This window comes from Mustela lutreola, chromosome 10 (genome assembly GCF_030435805.1).
Source record: "Mustela lutreola isolate mMusLut2 chromosome 10, mMusLut2.pri, whole genome shotgun sequence".
Taxonomy (NCBI): domain Eukaryota; kingdom Metazoa; phylum Chordata; class Mammalia; order Carnivora; family Mustelidae; genus Mustela; species Mustela lutreola.
The window spans coordinates 103,832,502-103,852,284 of record NC_081299.1 but is presented as its reverse complement, the minus strand read 5'-3'; the positions used below and the strand labels follow the sequence as shown (position 1 = coordinate 103,852,284).

General features: G+C 40.5%; 1 protein-coding gene across 3 annotated transcripts in view; it reads right to left on the bottom strand.

The window, feature by feature from the left end:
• Positions 1-4,348: 4,348 nt before the first annotated feature.
• The window catches only part of CHD1L (chromodomain helicase DNA binding protein 1 like), a 145,627-nt gene continuing 130,192 nt past the window's right edge, over positions 4,349-19,783 (bottom strand). For all 3 annotated transcript variants that reach the window (XM_059136593.1, XM_059136592.1, XM_059136594.1), the window contains exons 19-23: positions 18,808-18,906; positions 8,537-8,607; positions 6,348-6,462; positions 5,317-5,425; positions 4,349-4,687 (exon numbers count right to left, since the gene is read on the bottom strand). In XM_059136593.1, the coding sequence (XP_058992576.1) occupies positions 4,615-4,687; positions 5,317-5,425; positions 6,348-6,462; positions 8,537-8,607; positions 18,808-18,906 (467 nt within the window). In that variant the 3' untranslated portion in view covers positions 4,349-4,614. The remainder of the gene's footprint in view (positions 4,688-5,316; positions 5,426-6,347; positions 6,463-8,536; positions 8,608-18,807; positions 18,907-19,783) is intronic.

The window sequence follows — 19,783 nt, the reverse complement described above, 5'->3', positions numbered from 1 at the left end:
ATAGACTCCTGGTGGTGTAAAATGCAGGAAGGTAAAATGGCATGGGTTAAAGAGTGAGGGGGAAGTGAAATGACATGATTATGGACAATTCTTAAGGTTTGATAGGGAAAGGGAATGAAGAATGGAGGTGGTTTTTTTTTTTTTTTAAGATTTTATTTATTTATTTGAGAGAGAGAGAGAGGTCACAGGTAGGCAGAGAGGCAGGCAGGGGGGGGGGGGGAACAGGCTCCCCACTGAGCAGGGAGCCCGATGCGGGCCTCGATTCCAGACCCCGAGATCATGACTGAGCTGAAGGCAGAGGCTTAACCCACTGAGCCACCCAGGCGCCCTTGAGTTCTTTTTAAATGGGGGAGACTTGACCTTGTTTTTTCTCAATGCAAGTTTTCAATTTAAAAGAAGAAACTGAATGTATAAACAAAGTAATTGGTATAAGAGCATTCTTAAGAAAGGTGGAGGGGAGAGTTTACAGCTGAGATGGGGGAGGGCCAACCTTTTATTAACAGAGAAAGAAAGGCTGGGAGCAGAGGTGGGCACCTTCAGAATTACTCCGGGGATAAAGGAATGGCTGCTTATTTTCTAGTTGAAGGTGCTTGGTTTTTAAGCCTTCTTTGCTTCCTAAAATGAAATCTCAATTCAACTTTGCATTATAACTAGTGTCTTTCCTCTCATATTCTGGCATTCGATTGGTTGGTTGTCTATTTTCAGAGTGGTTGTTGAGTCTTCACCTTAATGCCATTGGTATTTTAGTAAGAAGTTTTGAGAAGCTTCAAAGGGCAGTTGCTAGTCAGTCACTGTAAAAATGACAAGTTTCTGTCTTCTCAAGTTTTATATTTAAAAAGTTATGCCATCTGGAGTTTATAATATATGGGGGAAGTCTGATACTTTTCCCAAATTGCTAGCCAGTTATCTCAGTACCATTTCAATTCAACAAATATATCTGAGTACCTATGAATCGCTTTGTGCAATACAAGAAATCATCTTTGTTAAAGACTTCAGTATTTCACCAAGGGTTAAATAGACCAATAAATGTGAGCTACAACAAAGAAGTGCTGTAAACATAATTATCATTAGCAGTTTAAACAGATTAAATTTTTATACAATTACAGTGTTAGGTCTGTGATCAAAGGAGCGAGACTGATACAAGTTGAAGGTCAAGCAAAGCTTTATTTCCCGCCAAGCATCAAGAATCAAACTGACGGGTTGGGGCCACCTCTTACAGAGAGGGTGACCACCCCCAGCCTCACAGACTAACTTTTATAGAGCAAAGGCCATGTGGTGAGCCTGGCCCCACACAGGTGGCCAATGAGATTGCAACACACAGAGAAAGCTGCACAGTCATGCTAGGTCACACAATTCACACACATACACAATTCAGTTGGGTGGCCAACTGAATTACAATTCACCCTGTAGTAGCTCTTTGAACTAGCCTATCACCTTGGTTCGAATTGGTGCCTAAAAGGCGGGGGCCACACTCCTTGGTAGCTAGGGAGACAGTATACACGCTCCACTGATTGGATGTCTCCACCTAGCCTGACCCGCCCTTGTATTTGAGCTCTGTTACCTGGGACTAGTTGACCATATTTTACTTGTTTCCCAGACTTGCTTTTAAGTAAGTCCCTTGCGGGGGGGGGGGGGGGGGGGGGTCAGGGTCAGTTTAAGTTTTACTGAGTAAACAACAAAATGGCTGTTCAACCAAGATGGAGCCACTCTGGCTAAATAGGCCCTTAAAACAGGAAATGCCTTTTTCTGGATTCTTACAGAAAACCAGACCTGATAGGGGACAGTGGAGAGTTGGGAGATAGGGGAAGGAGTTTAGAGGAGTAAGGCAGTCCAGCAAGAGAAGCCAGCACGACAAGCAAAAGCCCAAGTGAGAAACTGCAGGATGTCTTTGGGAAGTAAGTCTAGATTATGGGTGAAGGTAAGCAGTGCTAAAGTTCATACTGTAGTTAGTAGACAGCAAAAAACCCCACTGGCCTAGAGATGGTTTGGGGCTATAAAATGCTTTGAAGGTACACTTGAAGAAAATTTAGTATACACTTTAGATTGACTGGAAAAATAAGTCACAGGCTTTTTACAAAAGGTAAAAGAGCACAAGCAGCAGACATAAAGGACAGTTTATTAAAAATCAAGAAAATATATCAGTTTGCACATATGGAAGAAGTTCAGTAGACTTAAGACCCTCATTATCTCGGGTTTTCATACTTGTGTAGAGGTATAAACTTTTCCACAGAAGCTCATCAGTGCATAAAATCTTGCATTGTTCTCATACCCCTGTCTTAGCCTTCTCAAAGCCGCAGGCTAGAGGGCATCAATGATAAGCATAGAGGCTACTTATAGACAAACAGGCTTGAGTGATGTTAATATACAAAGGGCCCTCAGGCATTCCCTGGCTGGACACAGGCCCATCAGGCAGCACACCTCAAAATATCCATAGGCCCTCACTGACCAATGGGCTACTTACAACTAGGCACAGTTACCAAAAAAGGGAGAATTCTGTATGTTGCCATAACTTTTCACCTTCCATCTTTAAAATCAGCCCCCACCTAGGTACCTGGGTTGCTTAGTCCATTAAGCATTGGACTCTTGATTTCAGCTCAGGCCATGATCTCAGGGTCATGAGATCAAGTCCTACGTTATTTTCTCATTTTCTCTCTCCCTGTGCCCCCACCTCCCCCTCCAAAAACAACTGAGAAAACAGCCCCACCCACTGCCTCCTTACAGTCTCCCCTTTGTTGTTATGCCCACAGCTCCCTTGCAGTGTATTCAATAAACTTCTATCTTCTTTATTGTGCTTCAGGTGAATTGTCACTGCCTGTGCCACCCATCAGCTTCCACCTGGTCGTTGCCCATTTGGAGACCCCCCCCCCCATCCAATCAGAAGAGACCCCACAATAAGCTGTGGAAAAAAGAGAACAAAACCCTCAGGATGAACAGAATAGTTTTTTTCTTATAGAATAACAGCCCTTTGGGAAGTGGGAAGGGCTTATAAAATGTAGGAAGGACTTAGGGAGACATAGGGCAGTGCTGAGGACTCTGAATTGCTGAGGTAGACAAGCGAAGTAAGGAGCTGCCACTGACAAGTGACCCCATGTAAGGGAGAATGTGCTATGTGAGTTTTCTCATCTTCTGTGTTGTTTTGCCCAACTTCTCATGAGGCAGAGGTTCATGGCCTAGGACCTTCATCCAGAGGGAAAAGCACATATGGCTGGAGGATGGGGGACTGAGTGCGGGGTGAAAATGAGGCACCTCAACTCCCAGAACAACTGTGCTGCTGAAAGGTCAGCTGTATTCTCTGAGAGTGAGTTCCCTGCTCTGATGCTCCTCTCAGATGTTCAGAAACATCCACAGTTGGCCCTGTGCACACAGCCCTCAGAAGTGAGCACAGCTTTTCAGGAGAGCATACAGCTTCTGCAAATCAAGTTTTATTCACATCTGCTACTACCTCAGCTATCAAGCAGCTATCAAGGCTGCTTCTGAAGGTATGACCATTTACCTACGTAGTAGGTTTCACTGTACTCCCTTTAGAGAGTTCCAATTCTGTGTTTATAGGAGAAATAAGATGCCAGTCAAGAGGTTAAAGTTACAATAATAACCTCGATGTCAAGACCTAGCAGTAAGGGTAGGAGTTAAGAGGGAACAAAAATGAAAGGAGTTTGGGGTGCCTGGGTGGCTCAGTCCTTTGAACTCTTGATTTTGGCTCAGGTCATATCTCAAGGTTGAGAACGAGCCCTGTTCTGGGCTCCACACAGGACATGGAGGTTCCCTGAGATTCTTTCTCTCTAAAAAGGAAAGAAGTTTTAGGAGGAAAAAAAAAAAAAAAAAAAGGAAGAATCATGAATTTAGGGTCTAATAGGTCTTTGACACAGATACTAAACTGTCAAAGGGTGAAAGTGCCAGGGAGAGAGTCGGAGCACATCCCAGGTGCCATAGATACTATCCTCCTTAGAAGGTCCTGGTCCTGGATGGCTGCCCCTCTAGCCAGGATTCCTTGAAATGAAAGGCACAGGGCTGAGATTTCTGAAGACGTCTCTACAGGACTAAGGGTGGGGAGGTCTAAACACAGCAGAAGTCCGGCTGGTTGCAGATAGTCAACCAAGACTGAGGCTTTTTTTTTTTTTTTAAAGATTTTATTTATTTATTTGACAGAGCACAGGCAGGGGAGCAGCAGAGGGAAAGGGAGAAGCAGGCTCTCCACTGAGCAGGAAGGCATAAATGGGCTGAAGGTGCTTCCTTCTCCCAGAGCAACCTGTTTCATTTCTTCTTAATCCACAGTCTAATCCTCTGTAAAGAAATCAGTCTAATGGAAGGGAAGAAAACTGGATTGAGGAGAAAGAAAGCAGTGAAACCATTAGAGATAGAAAATTTATTATTATGCAAATTGCTATGCAAATGGAAGCCCTGGCAAACAGCCAGAGGACTTTCCCAATTAAGGTGTGCATCCCTGTATTACCGGTACCAAATCAGAGTAACACATCCTGAGAACAAAATGAGAATTCAGAAAACACAGTATCTCAGAGGCCCACCAGATCCAGACTCTTTTGAAACACTCTAATTCAGTAGCTCCGGGCAAATATTAACTGCTTGCTGAATGCTGACTGTGATACTGGTCAACTGTTAAGGTGCCAGCTGTCCTGGAGAAGAAGAGGATGGTGGATGAACAGCTGCCCTGCTTCTAGGAAAGTAGTATCTGATAAGGACAGTCAAGGAAGATCTAGTTCATCACTTTAAAATCAATTTTACCAAAACTGCTACTTCTCTAGGTTAGTAATTATTGAAGTAATCACTCTGAAAGTAGCATGTCTTAATTCCCTTTCACCATATAAATTCTTCCAGTACTGTTAGTACTCATTATGGCTACTATTATCTCATTATTAAAACTCTTTTGATACTGCTTAAATTGTACAGGCATACAAAACATGACTTTTCTGCTAAGTTTTTATAGTTAAACCAAACAGGGAAAGATTAATACTGCATGCTATCACTTGTATCTGGAATCCTAAAAGAAAGATGTCAAACTCCTAGGAACAGAGCCTTGTCTATAGGCCTGAAGGATCTCTAGAGACCTGATGTGAAAAGATTCACTGTTATCAAATGACAATTATTCAATGAACTCCTCCCTTCATATACCTTTTAATCTAGCTGCTGGCACCAAGAAATGCTTGGGTGTATTCGTCCTTGGATATGTAGAAGTTACAAAGTACTTCTTAGAGTAAAAAATGTGGCAGAAAAAGGCTTGGCCTTGATTAGTGATACCAGAAAATGCAAGACATTTTCTTTGAGCTGAGAGAACACACTAGTAAGATCACAAAAGGATACATGTAAGTTGGGATGCCTTTTGCAGCCAAATGTTTCCGAATAAGTCGCTCAGTACCATACCAGTTAAAACCTTTTGTGGCATGTCCAATGCGTGGAAGATGAACACTTGCTGTTAAAGGGGAAAAAACAGGTTATGATGTCTTCATTCATCAAAAATTTGATTCAGTATAAAATATACGTAAGAGAAAACTCGACTCTTAGTCACTTTGTGGTTTCCAACAGACAAAATGTACATAATCGTGGGGTATCCCACACAAAGTATAAAATTAGAATGTCAAAAATATTCTAGGGCAGGACTATAATAGGAAGAAGTCAGTCAGTCTATCAAACACAAAGACCTACAGGTTCTGGAAATAAGCAGGTACAATGAAAATAGAGTATAATCAGTGTTGGAGATAAAAAGATTATTATTATTATTATTATTATTATTTAGAGAGGGGGAAGAAGGGAAAGAGGGAGAATCTTAAGCAGGATCCATGCTCAGTACAGAGCCCAAGGCAGGGCTTGATCTCACAACCTTGAGCTCATGACCTGTGCTGAAATCAAGAGTCAAGACACTTAACTGACTGACCCTCCCAGAAATAAACAGATAAGCTTTAACAAGCCAATCAGTTCAACAAACTCTGAAACACAATAGGTTTAGAAATAAACTTCACTCTCATTTGGGCAGAGAACTGTCTGCTAATGTGGACTGGATGTGGCTACCCAAGAAGGGAAGTGGTAGGGTAAACAGTATCCCCAACAGCATCTGACCAGATTACTACATCTCTGGTCTTCTGCTTCCTCATCTGTAGAATGAGGACACAAATACCCCAGTGCAGGAAGATGGTCCGCAGAGATAGTGAATACAAAAGTGATCTGGAAACGAAAGGAGGCGAATCAAGATGATGTGGTGATACTTGTGTGGTCTCTCAGACATGGAGGCTTACCTTTACCATCTATACTGAGTGAGGTCTTAACATTTCTCACCTCCCTTTAAAAACCCTATCAGAAAACCCTGGAAACAGAAATTCATGTTCTGAAAAGCTTACCTTTCTTTCTCTTTGCTGCTAAATAGATCTTCTTCAGGCCCTCTTCTAGGGCTGCCATCTTAATGCCAGACAGGACATTTGCGCGGTCACGGTGCTGAGCCACAATCAAGGCCAACTATGAGGAAAAGCCATCACATGGTTGACATGACACGAGAAGACTGCACTGACAACTAAGTGAGGTACCCATGGAGGTCACTTAGTGACCCCCCATGGAGGGGGGCTTCATCTCCATCTTTTCTGGATGTTCTGCCTGAACCAGGTCCTACCAAATCCATGACTTAATCTTCCATTCTAATTGGTTTATTTTGTGGTAACTTTATACATAAGCATTTCTTCTTGTTTTTAAGATATGTTAAAACCAGTGTCCAAAACATGCTGTCTTTCCTAAGTGCTCTCAATGGTAAAAAAATTTTTCAGTCTTAGGAGCAAAAAGGACTTTACAGATTCCTGTATCCAGCCCTCTGGTGGATATTCGAGTCAGCTCCCAACCCCCATTCCATCTCTGCTCCCGTAATTCCTACACTGTCCTAAGTCGGGGAGACTGGACAGAGTGTCAAGGGAGTGTCTGGGACTGGCAGCCCTACCATCATATGGTCACCAGTTGTAAACAGTTTCCTTGAGTCACTGGATTCTGAGCGTCTATGCTGTAATCACTGTGTTGTTCATGTTTTTTAGTGTTTTAGAAATGACTGAAAAAATGGTTGACCAGGCAGAAGCCACTTTGTTGTCAGCCACAAAGACCACCAACCTCAAAAAAATGTATGTCCCTTTCAGCCCGGTTTCTAAATTTCTTTTCTAAGTCAGTAAGATTTGGCTCTGAATTGAATATGAATTCAGGCCCTTGATAAAGTCAGGTCAAGGGGCACCTGGGTGGCTCAGTGGGTTAAGCTGCTGCCTTCGGCTCAGGTCATGATCCCAGGGTCCTAGGATCAAGCCCCATGTTGGGTTCTCTGCTCAGCAGGGAGCCTGCTTCCTCCCCTCCCTCTCTGTCTGCTTATGATCTCTGTCTGTCAAATAAATAAATAAAATCTTCAAAAAAAAAAAAAAAGTCAGGTCAAGAGTGGTTAATAAAACATCTTAGAGGAATTCTAAAGGACTGGTAAGTAAGAGACACTTAAGATGCAAAAGGAGAATTTTTCTTTGAAAGCAAGAAAGCATGAGTTGGGGGAAGGGCAGAGGGAGAGAATCTTAAGCAGTCTCCACACTCAGCACAGAGCCCATTGCAGGGCTCAGTCTCAGGACTCTCAGATCATGACCGGAGCCAAAATCAAGAGTCGGACACTTAACTAACCAAGCCACCCAGGTGCCCCTAAAGGAGAATTTTAATATAAGCAGAGGAAATATGGATCGGCTCCTCTTCTCTGCTCATGGCTGGCTACTGAACACAATCTTTTACACATCTTTTCACATAATGAATGATGACACACTTGAGGTTTTGAGCCCTGTTTTCTTATTGTTTCCTAAGCACTTCCTATGAGCCATACTGTGTGAGGTATCGAGGATAAAATGACAGAGTCTACACTCTCAGGAGGAGCCTGCCTAAGGTCGGTATAGAGAACCACCAAGTCCGAGAACAATGTTCCGTGATGGAAAGAAGGGCAACGGAGGGAGTGTGGTGGGACTGTGAGGCCTAACATGCTTGTTATGGGTTGAATTCCTATGTTGAAGCCCTAACCCTTAGTACTGAAGAAATGTGACTGCGTGTGGAGACAGGACATTTTAAAGCAGCAAATAAGTTAAAATGAGACCATTAGGTGGTGCCTGATCCAGTCTGACTGCTGTGCTTACAAGGAAAAAATGTGGACACAGACTGAGACACAGACTGAGACACCAGGGATGTGCACACAGAGAGGAAAGACCATGTGAGGTGGCTACCATATGAAGGTGGCTACCCTTAAGCCAGGAAAGAAGCCTCGGAGGCAATCAGCCCTGCCTGCACCTTAATCTTGGACAGGCAGCCTCCAGAACTGTGAAGAAATTAATCTGTCTTCTGAGCCACCTGGCTGGTGGTGTTTTTTAACAAACTAGAGAGATGATCCTTGAAAAGCACAGTGTTGGTGTTGTTTTATTATGGCAGCCCTTGAAACCAATGTGTTGACAGAGAGCGCAGCAGGAACAGGAGAGGTTTAAGAGGAGGTGACATGCGCCAAAATTTAGTTCTGATTAAGAGATTTTTTTTTCTAACTTACCAGATCTTGCCCACTGTTTCTTGACTCTTTATCATCAATAGGAAATAAAAGGACGCCTCCCAAATTCAAGTCTGAGGTAAAATAAAAGAGCAACAGACAGAAGGTAAGGTTCACTCTGGACTGAGACCCCTGAAGAGGGACCCTTGTGAATGCCCGACTCCTTTCCTCATCGGCCAATCAGGTAGCAATCTCATTTTTTCTCACTCTCTTAGATTCAGTCACTGCTTTAGCCAGGAACTCACAGGATCCACCCTGGAGAGGTTTTTTTCTTTTTTAATTTTTTGGCTCAAAAACTTTCATTTTCTTCATGCTTTATTGGGGTAAAATATACCTAACATAAAACTTACCGTCATGACCATTTTTAAGCACACAGCCCAGTAGCGTCAAGTACCTTCACACTCCTATGTAGTCTCCACAGCTCTCTTTACCTTGCAAAACTGACACTCCATACTTATTAAACATCTTCTCATCTCCTCTACAACCACCATTCTTACTTTCTACCTCTGTGAATGTACTGGAGTTATTTCATCTAAGTGAAATCACACAACACTTTTTTTTTTGTGACTGGCTTATTTTACTTGGTATCATGTCCCCAGGAACTGTCCATGTTGTAGCATGTGTCAGAATTTCCTGGTTTCCAAGGCATGAATTATTATTCCCGGTATGAATATACACTGCACTGTTTATCTATTCATCCATCAGACACTTAGGGTTCCACCTTTAGGCCATTGTGAATAATGCAACATAGGTGTACAAATACCTGTTTTGAGTCCGAGTCCCTGTCTGCAGTTCTTATAAGAGGGATTGCTGGATCATATGGTAATTTTATTCTTAAACTTTTTTAGGAAACACCATACTGTTTTCCATAGCAGCTACATCATTTTGTGTTCCCACCATCAGTACACAAGTGTTCTAATTTCTCCACATCCTCACAAAACACTTGTTATTGTCTATTTTTTTATTGAGATATAACTGACATGTAACATTGTAGAAGTTTAAGGCATATAACATATTGATTTACACATTTATACTGCAATACAAGTGCCACTAAAGCAGGAGCTAACATCTCAATCACATCCCATAACCTTCTCTTGGTGGGAACAATTACGACCTGGTCTCTCAGCGATTTTAAGGTTTATAATAAAGATCTGTTGTCTGTAGTCTCAGCAATGTATACTGACCTCTAGAGGTCATTTATTTACTAAGTGCAAGTTTGTACCCTTCAACATTAACATTAACCATTTCTACCACTCCCAGCCCCTGGTAACCACCATTTCATTCTGATTTTTGTTTTGTTTTTAGTTATAGATTCCACATTAAGGGACACGTGTGTGTGTGTTTTGTGTACACATCTTCTTTATCCATTCATTTGTTGACAGACACTTTATCTGGACTATTGTGAATAATGCAGAAATCAACATGGGAGTGCATAGATATCTCTTTGATAACCTGCTTTCACTTCCTTTGAATATATACCCAAAAGTGGGATTGCTGGATCATATGAAAGATCTAATTTTAACTTTTTGAGGAACCTCTACGCTGTTTTCCATAGTGACTGCACCAGTTTGCATTCCCACCAATGATGCATGATGGTTCCCTTTTCTCTACATCCTCATCAATACTTATTAGCTCTTGTCTTCTTGATGACAGCCATTCTGTCAAGTGTGAGGTCTTATTTCATTGTAATTTTGATTTGCATTTCCCTGATGATTACTGATGTTTAGCATCTTTTCATGTCCCAGTTGGTCATCTGCACATATTCTTTGGAAAAATATCCATTCGGTTCCTCTGTTCACTTTTTAACCAGACTTTTTTTTTTTTTTCTGTTGAGTTATCCAAGTTCTTTATAAATGTTGAATAGCAACCCTTTATCCAATATATGGTTTTTAAATATTCTCTTCCTTTCTGTATGTTGCCTTTCCATTTTGTTGTTTCTTTTGAAGTGCAGAAGCTTTTAAGTTTGATGTAGTCCCACTTATTGATATTTTTATTTTTATTCTTTTGATGTCCTCCCCAAAAAATCACTGCCAAGGACAATCTCAAGGAACATCTTCCCTCAGTTTTCTTCCAGGTGTTTTATAGTATCAGGTCTTATGTTTAAGTCTTCGATCCATTTTGTGATAATTTTTGTAAGTGGAGTAAAACAGGGGTCCCAATTTCATTTTCCTGCATGTGGCTATCCAGTTTTCCCAACATCAGTTGAAAAGACAGACTACATTTTTCCCATTGGATGTTCTTGGCTCCCTTATTAAATATCATTTGGCAATGTATGTAGAGGTTTAATTCTGGGGTCTGTAGTCTGTTTCATTGATCTATTTGTCTATTTTTATGCTGATACCACACCATTTTAATTATTATCACTTTGTAGTCTAGTCTGAAATCAGGAAATGTGATGCCTTCTGCTTTGTTCTTTCTGATGACTGCTTTTGCTACTCGGGTCTTTTTTGGTTTCATTCAAATTTTTGGATTTATTCTATTGCTGTAGAAAACGCTATTGGAATTTTGATAGGGATTGCTTTAAACCCAGAGATGGCTTTGTGTAGCATGAACATTTTAATGGTATTTCAAAATCACTGATCAGAAGAGTTAATATCTTTTCAATTATTTATTTTCTTCTTCAATTTCTTTCAACAAAGTCTTACATTTTTCATTATCTAAATCTTTTACTTCCTTGATTAAATTAATTCTTAGATATCTTATTGTGTTTCCTGTTATGGTGAATGGATAGTTTTCCTCATTTTTTAGAATTTTCACTGCTAGTGCATAGAGAAGGAACTGATTTCTGTGTATTGATTTTAGATCCTGCAACTTTACTGAATACATTGATTATGTCCAATAGCTCTTTTTCCAGTTGATTAAATCCAATATACTGCGAATTTGGGGTTTTCAATATATTGTATCACATCTACAAATAATGACAATTTTACTATTTCCCTTTTAAGTTGGATGCTTTTTGTCTTTCCTGATTGCTCTAGCTAGGGCTGCCTGTACTATGTTAAAAAAGGAAGAATAGGCAGGCACCCATGTTTTGTTCCTGGTTTTAGAAGAAAATCTTTTGATTTTTCTCTGTTGAATATAATGTTAACCATGGGTAACACATATGGCTTTTATTATGCTGATGTATGTTCATCCTATACTTATTCTTTTGAGGGTTTTTATCGTAAAAGGATATTGTATTTTGTAGAATGCTTTTATTGCATCTGTTGAGAAGTTTAATGATTTTTGTCTTTCATTCTACTAATGTGGTGTTTATCACATTTGATTTGCATATGAAGAACTATCCCTGCATCCCAAGGAGAAATCTTATTTGGTCATGGTGTGTAATCCTTTTAATGAGTTAAGTTTGGTTTGCTAATTTTTTTTTATAATTTTTGCATCAATATTCATCAGGATTTTGGTCTATAGTTTTTTTTTTTTTCCTTATAATGTCCTTACCTGGCTTTGGTATCAGGGTATTACTGGCCTCAGGAAGGAGTTTGAAAATGTTCCCTCCTCTTCAATTTTTCTGTAAGAGTTTGAGAAGGGTTGGCTTTAATTCTTCTTAAAATGTTTGGTAAAACTTGTCCATGAAGGCATCTGGTCCTGGGAGATTTTTAAAACCTGAGACCATCTCCTCACTCATAGTCCATCTGTTCAGACTTTACGTACCTTCTTGGTTCAGTCTTAGTAGGTTGTGTGAGTATGAAATTTATCCATTTCCTCTAGATTATCTAATTTGTTGGTGTAAAATTGCTCATAGTAGTGACTTATGATCTTAATGTTTTTCCGCAGGTCCGCTGTAATTTCTCCTCTTTCATTTCAGACTCTGAGTCATCTCTCTTTTTTCTTAGCCTTTCTAAAGGTTTGTCAATTTTATATTAAAAAAACCTCTTAGAGTCACATCTTCTCTTTTGATTTTCTGATCTCTAATTTCATTTATTTCAGATCTGATCTTTATTTCCTTCCTTCTGCTAACTTTGGGGCTTACTTTGTTCTTTTTCTAGTTTTTTAAGGTATAAAGTTGGGTTATTTGAAATATTATTTCTTTTTTTTTTTTTTTTTTTTTTTTTTTTTTTTTTTTTTTAAAGATTTTTATTTATTTATTTATTTGACAGAGAGAAATCACAAGTAGATGGAGAGGCAGGCAGAGAGAGAGAGAGAGGGAAGCAGGCTCTCCACTGAGCAGAGAGCCCGATGTGGGACTCGATCCCAGGACTCTGAGATCATGACCTGAGCCGAAGGCAGCGGCTTAACCCACTGAGCCACCCAGGCGCCCTGAAATATTATTTCTTAACATATGTATTTATTGCTCTCAACTTCCCTGTCGGGTACTTCTGCAGCATCCATCAATGTTTGGTATGTTGTGTTTCCATTTGTTTCAAGATATTCTTGGGTTTAGGCAAACCACGGAATGGAAGAAGATATTTGCAAATGATAATATAGACAAAAGGCTGATATCCAGGATCTATAAAGAACTTCTCAAACTCAACACACACAAAACAGATAATCATGTCAAAAAATGGGCAGAAGACATGAACAGACACTTCTCCAATGAAGACATACAAATGGCTATCAGACACATGAAAAAATGTACATCAACACTAGCCATCGGGGAAATTCAAATTAAAACCACACCGAGATAGCACCTTACACCAGTTAGAATGGCCAAAATTAGCAAGACAGGAAAACAACATGTGTTGGAGAAGATGTGGAGAAAGGGGAACCCTCTTACACTATTGGTGGGAATGCAAGTTGGTGCAGCCTCTTTGGAGAACAGTGTGGAGATTCCTCAAGAAATTAAAAATAGAACTTCCCTATGACCCCGCAATTGCACTACTGAGTATTTACCCCAAAGATACAGATGTCGTGAAAAAAAGGGCCATCTGTACCCCAATGTTTATAGCAGCAATGGCCACAGTCGCCAAACTGTGAAAGCACCAAGATGCCCTTCAACTGATGAATGGATAAGGAAGATGTGGTCCATATACACTATGGAATATTATGCCTCCATCAGAAAGGATAAATACCCAACTTCTGTAGCAACATGGACAGGGCTGGAAGAGATTATGCTGAGTGAAATAAGTCAAGCAGAGAGAGTCAATTATCATATGGTTTCACTTATTTTTGGACCGTAACAAATAACATGGGAGGACATAGGGAGATGGAGAGAAGAGAGTTGAGGGAAATTGGAAAGGGAGATGAACGATGAGACTATGGACTCTGAAAAACAATCTGAGGGTTCTGAAGGGGTGGGGGGTGGGAGGTTGGGGGAGCCAGGTGGTGGGTATTATGGAGGGCACATATTGCATGGAGCACTGAGTGTGGTGCATAAACAATGAATACTGTTATGCTGAAAAGAAATTTAAAAAAAAAAAAGGAAAAATTAAAAAAGATATTCTTTGGTTTGCCTTTTGACTTCTTCTTTGACTCCACTGGTTGTTCAGAAGTATGCTGTTTAGTTTCCACATTATTTGGAGATTTTTCTAACATTTCTCATTAAAAATTTCTAGTTTCATCATTGTGGTTGGAAAAGATATTTGGTATGACTTCAGACTTCTTTTGCTATGACTTGTTTTGTGCTCTATCATATAATCCATTCTTGAAAATGTTCCATCTGTACTTGAGATGTGAATTCTGCTGTTGTTGGATGAAATTTTCTACAGATGTCTGTAAGGTCAGTCTGATGTACTATTTGGTCCAAGTCTATCTCCTTGTTGCTTTTCTCTCTGGATGATCTGTGTACTGCTTAAAGTGAAAGACTGACATCTCTATTATTGCACTGATGTCTATGTCTCCCTTCGTATCTGTTAAAATTTGCTCAATATATTTAGGTGCTTTGATGTTGAGTGCATATATACTATTGTTATATTTTCTTGGTGCATTGATCCCTTTATCCTTATATAATGACTTTGCTTGTCTCTTGCAATCATTTTGGTTTAAAGTCTACTTTGATGTAAGGATCGCTACCCCCACTTTCTTTAGTTCCCACCTGCAGAGTTCTCTTTCTTCATCCCTTCAATTTGGCGTCTACGTGTTTTTAAGGCTCAAGTTGGTCTCTTGTAGGCAGCAAACAGTTGTGTCCTGTTTTTTGTTCTTTTCATCCTTTTGCTTAATGAATTCAATCCATTTAGAGTAATTACTTTATCTAAGTCCTTAAGAAATGTCACATTACTCACTGCTTTCTAGTTGCTCTGTATTTCCGGTTTCTTTTTCCCTCTGTTTCTGCCTACCTCCATACACCGGTTATTTTTCTGTAGTGGGATGTTCCATTTCCCTTTGCCTCTTATGGATCTGCTCTAGATTTTTGCTATGTTTTACCATAAAACATCTTATAGATAAAACAGTCCATCTTAAACCGAAAGCAACTTATGGTCAGTCACCTATTAAGGCTCTTCCTTTTATTCCTTTTATCCCTTTTTATGTTGCTTATTCATTACTGGTTCTTTTTACTATTCTTTTCCCTTAACATTCATACTAGATGGTTAAAGCACCATCCTAATATAGAAAGCAGTTACCTCTCTTTTTCGCCTTTACTAGTGTGTTGTGTACTTCCAAGTTTTCGTGTTACTGATCAGCATCTTTTCATTTTGGCTGAAGTTTTCAGCATCTTGGAAGGCAAATCTAGTGGTAGTGAACTCCCTCAGCTTTTTGTCTGGGTTATCTTATCTGAAAGATAACTTGGCCAGATACAGTTGGTAGACTGCCTTAGTTGGCACTCTTTATCTTCCGACACTGAACATGTCATTCCACTCTCTTCTAGCCTGTAGGTGCTGCTGAGAAATGTGCTGTCAGCCTAGTGAGGGTCCTTTTTAGGTTATGTTCTTTCCCCTCTCTGGCTTCTTTTAAGATTCTTATCATCGATTTTTTAGTTTCATTATAATGTGTCTTGGGGAAGGTCTTTCTGCATTGAGATAATGGGGTAATCTATTAGCTCTGTGGACTTGTATGTCCCAGTTTCCCCAGGTTTGAGTTCTCAGCTATCATTTCTTTCAATAGACTCTGCCCCCCCTCTTCTCCCTCTTCCTTTTCTGGAAGCCTGCTTATTCTGGTATTTGTCTTACTCTGATAGTTGTCTTTTTGATCCAATCCCATAGCTCATGTACTTTCTTCACTCTTATTTAATCTTTATTCTTTCATCTCTTCTGTGTTATTCCAAAATTCCTATCCCCTGAGTCATGTTTTCTTCCGTCTGGTCTGCCCTGCTACAGCTGCTCTCTATTGTAGTCTTTACCTCATTCAACAAATTCTTCAGCTCCAGAATTAGTTTGGTTCTCTTTTACAGAACAGAACTCATTTTGTTCATATGTTTTATTCCTGATTTCAATGAATTGCCTTTGAGTTTTCTTGTAACTCATGGAGTTTATTCATAACTCCTATTCTGAATTCTTTATCAGTTAGATTGCAATATTCTGTGCCTTTGAGCTTGTTTGCTAGAGAAGTGTCATTTTCTTTCTGTGATGCCTATTTCCTTGATTTTTCACATTCCTTGTAGTTATGTACTGCTGCTTTTGCATTTGAAGTAGCAGACACCTCCTTAATTCTGTGCTCACTGCTTTTAGCAGATGGTTTTATGTTCTGTGGTATATTACTCAGTTATTCCTTGTGTTTGTGAGGTATACCTGTCCACTCTTCTTGCTCTCTCTTGGGGCCAAATTTTTAAGCTTCTCTGTTATCTCTGGATGTTACAATTCACCAGGCTGCCTCTTGGAAACAGCATTCTAGAATAGCTATTTATAGCTAAGTTTTGTGGGGTTTTTCCCCTTGACCAATGACTTTCCAAGTGTGCTTCCTCTCTACCAGAGCTCGTTCTCACAGATGCATTTGGGAGCCTCCTCAAAGCTGGCAGCAGAGTCGGTGGAAGTGTGAGTTTAGCACTCTGTGTTTTGGGGGAGCCTGTGGACCCAGTAGGGGAATCCCTGAGTGTGGTACTTCCAGAGACTGAGGATGAACTTCCCATTGAGCTCAAACCCTTTGACACCATTTGAAATTTGGATCTGCCTCCTCCCAGCCACAGAACTCCCACCTTAGTACTCTGGGTACTTAGTACTCTGGCAGAGAAAAATGGGTTTCTCCAGCTGTGTTCCATCCGACTGGGACAAGTAGGAGCTTACTCACCACTTTCCTTTCCCCCCACAGGTCATCTCCTCCAAATACACCACTCCATTCAGTGTTTCCTTGGGCAAAAGGCAGCAGCAGGAGAGTGTCTCTTACCACCTTCACTGTGACCAACTTCTATTTTTCTTTCTCCAGTGGTGTGTTGGAGTCTTCCCACAGGAAGTCTGGATTTCTGCAAGTTCTGTCTCATCCATGAGTACCTGCCCGGTGAGCACACATCCGATTTTTCCCTGACGGTGGCAAGACAGGTGTAGGCCATCGTGCTGGCTCCATAGCCTGTATGGAGGTTTGTCTGTATCTCATGGGTGGCAGTGGTGGGCAAGCCTCCTCTCAGGTCCTTTGGAGTAGGTGTTAGGTCCCAAAAGACACACCAACAGGCTTTCGTTTGTGTATGGGTATCTAATTTGATTAAATAGGGGGATAAAAAGGCGGAATATCTTATACCGCCAATGTTGCTGATGTCATCCTCTTCACTTCTGAGTTTTTATGATCTGCCAGTTCAATGTCCCTTACGTATTGCCTACAAAGTACTCCTGCAGGTATTAGAGAGTGAATGCAAACCCAGATCATCTGGGGATGGTTAGCAGGGGGCATTATGAACTTGAAATTCCTTCAGCAGTCTTAATGTTTGTTTTAAACCAAACACTGCACTCTATCTGCATCTATTTTCACATTTTCCTAACTCATCGTAATCAAATCAAACTAATGCTCTAGAAAAATGTCCTAAAATGATTATGACTTTACATACTTCAGCTTGAAGCTTTTATTCTCTCAGTCTACCCTACACACCCCGATCTTTTAAGTCATCCTAAAATACTGGCTCAGTTAGGCCATTCTTCTATTCAAACTCCCAAAAGACTAGCCATTACCTACTGGATAAGGTCCTGCTTAGAATGGCATCTCCCTGGACAAGCCTCATGCAGTCTTCTATAATGTGATCCAAATCCCACTCTTTAAAATCCAACTCTCTGTTCCTCAGCTTCAACCCCTTTACTCTGGCCTGCCTGGCCTACACACCATTTCCTAGATACATTCACTGTGTAAATGCCTGGGTCATTCAACACCCTATACTGGGAATGGCAATTGTGCGAATATCAAAAAGCACGAGAGACAGTCAGAGATCTTCTTCCATTTCTCACCACTCACTTGAATTCAACCACCCTTCCAAGTCCAAGAGTACTTTTACCACCTCCATGAAGCCGTCCCTAGTATTTCCAGCCCAGGCTTTCATCTACTCCCCTCTACCCTATTTCAGTAGTTCTTCAGAAGAGTGCACACACTCAACCCTGTTTCCTTACTGGCCACTTACGTCTTAACTCTGTGAAACCAAGGTTTAGTCTTCACATTCTCCTCAAAGTACTCCAAAGTCATGCAAACCCAATGGCCATTTCTCAGTTCTCATCCTCACTTCAGTGCCTGATTTCTTGACACCCTCTCCTCCTTTATATTTCAAAATATTATATTCTCAAAGTTCTCTTAGCTGACAATTACTTCTATCTCTCCTTCTTGCTGCTGTTCCTAAGTGGAAGTGTTTTCTATGTTCTGTTCTCTGTCCTCTCATTTCCCCATCCTGCCTCCTTCATAGTGCAAACAGGCATTCCTCAGTCTTCATTTCTAGCTCTGACCTCTCCTGAATTCTGCTTTTCCAACTGCCCAATCAATATCTAGATCTCAGTTATTTGAACCTACTAAACCACAGAGGGTTTAATAGAAAATAAACAACTTTTTTAATAGTTTAGAGGGTAAAGGACTGCCTCAAAGTCACATAACTAGTCAAATGACAAAACTAGCTAATAAGACCCCAACCGGCTCTCCCAACTCCTTAACTAGTGCTTCATAACCCATGTGATACCTGTCCTAAGTGTCCTCTTCTCTTGTATTCCATCCCTACTCCAGGACTGACATTTATCAGAAGACTTGCATATCCACTATCCTCATTATAGTCCCAGGAGGTAGATGGAATCAGTATTATTAACAAATTATAGATGAGAAAACAGGAAGAGAGAGGGTAAGGGACTGCCTCAAAGTCAAATAACTAGTCAAATGACAAAACTAGCTAATGAGACCCCAACCAGTTCTCCCAACTCCTTAACTAGTGCTTCATAACCCATGTGATACCTGTCCTAAGTGTCCTCTTGTATTCCATCCCTACCCCTTTTCTCTGCTTTGCTTCTTACCTTTCATTTTCCCAGCCAGCTCATATATTTTTCTTGGTTCACTGGATCGTGTTTCTAAAGCTGTGAATAAACCACCTCGGCCCCAGCGACCAGAGTCATCTGACAGAAGAAGAATATTTTCATTTTTAGAAGGCAAAATCCAGTCCACAATTCAAAAGCACAAAGGTATGCCAACTAGATTTGTAGAAGAATGATTTTTCCAAGGGAAGAAACACCTATGTAGCCTCCCAGGAAAATCATAGGCTGGACTTCTCAAATGTTTAGGTTTTAGGGAATATACAAGACTATCACAACAGGAAGGTGGAGAGTAGATGTAACATAACAAGCAGCACAAACACTGGTAATTCAACAGCATATAATTCCCATTTTACAGGTAAGGAAGAAATAAGGTTAAATGACTCATTTGACCTGCGACTAACATAGCTGGTTATTATCTTCTGTTTACAGTCACTCATTCACGCTCCAAATATTTGTTAGCATGTATTACTGCTCTAGGCACTAGTGTTATAGCAGGACTGCTCCTGTGAAGTTTATTTTCTAGTTCAATGAGACAATCATATAAACAAATACACGCATAATACATCTGGGTGGTGATATGTGTAATGAAGTAAATGAAGGCAGGAAAAGGAGTAGAGAGTAACAGAGGCATGGGGGTGGGGTCTGTTTTACATGAGGCACTCCGGGGAGACCTCTCTGAGATGCAGACATCTGAACAATAGTTACTGCGGCTATCTGAGGAAAGAGGGTTCCAGGCAGGAAGAAAAAGTGCAAAGACCACAGAAGCAGGGGGAACATACTTGTAGTTTTGCTTTTTCTCAAAAGATTTGTCTTATATATGTTGCCTCCTTTCACCTTTTCAAAAAAACTCGTGAAGAGAATAGCAAACTATTCAATTATATGCAACCAGGTAAATGAGAGCACCAGAGTCCAATCTATCTGTGTCTCTGGATTCTATATTTGCCTTTTTATGACCACA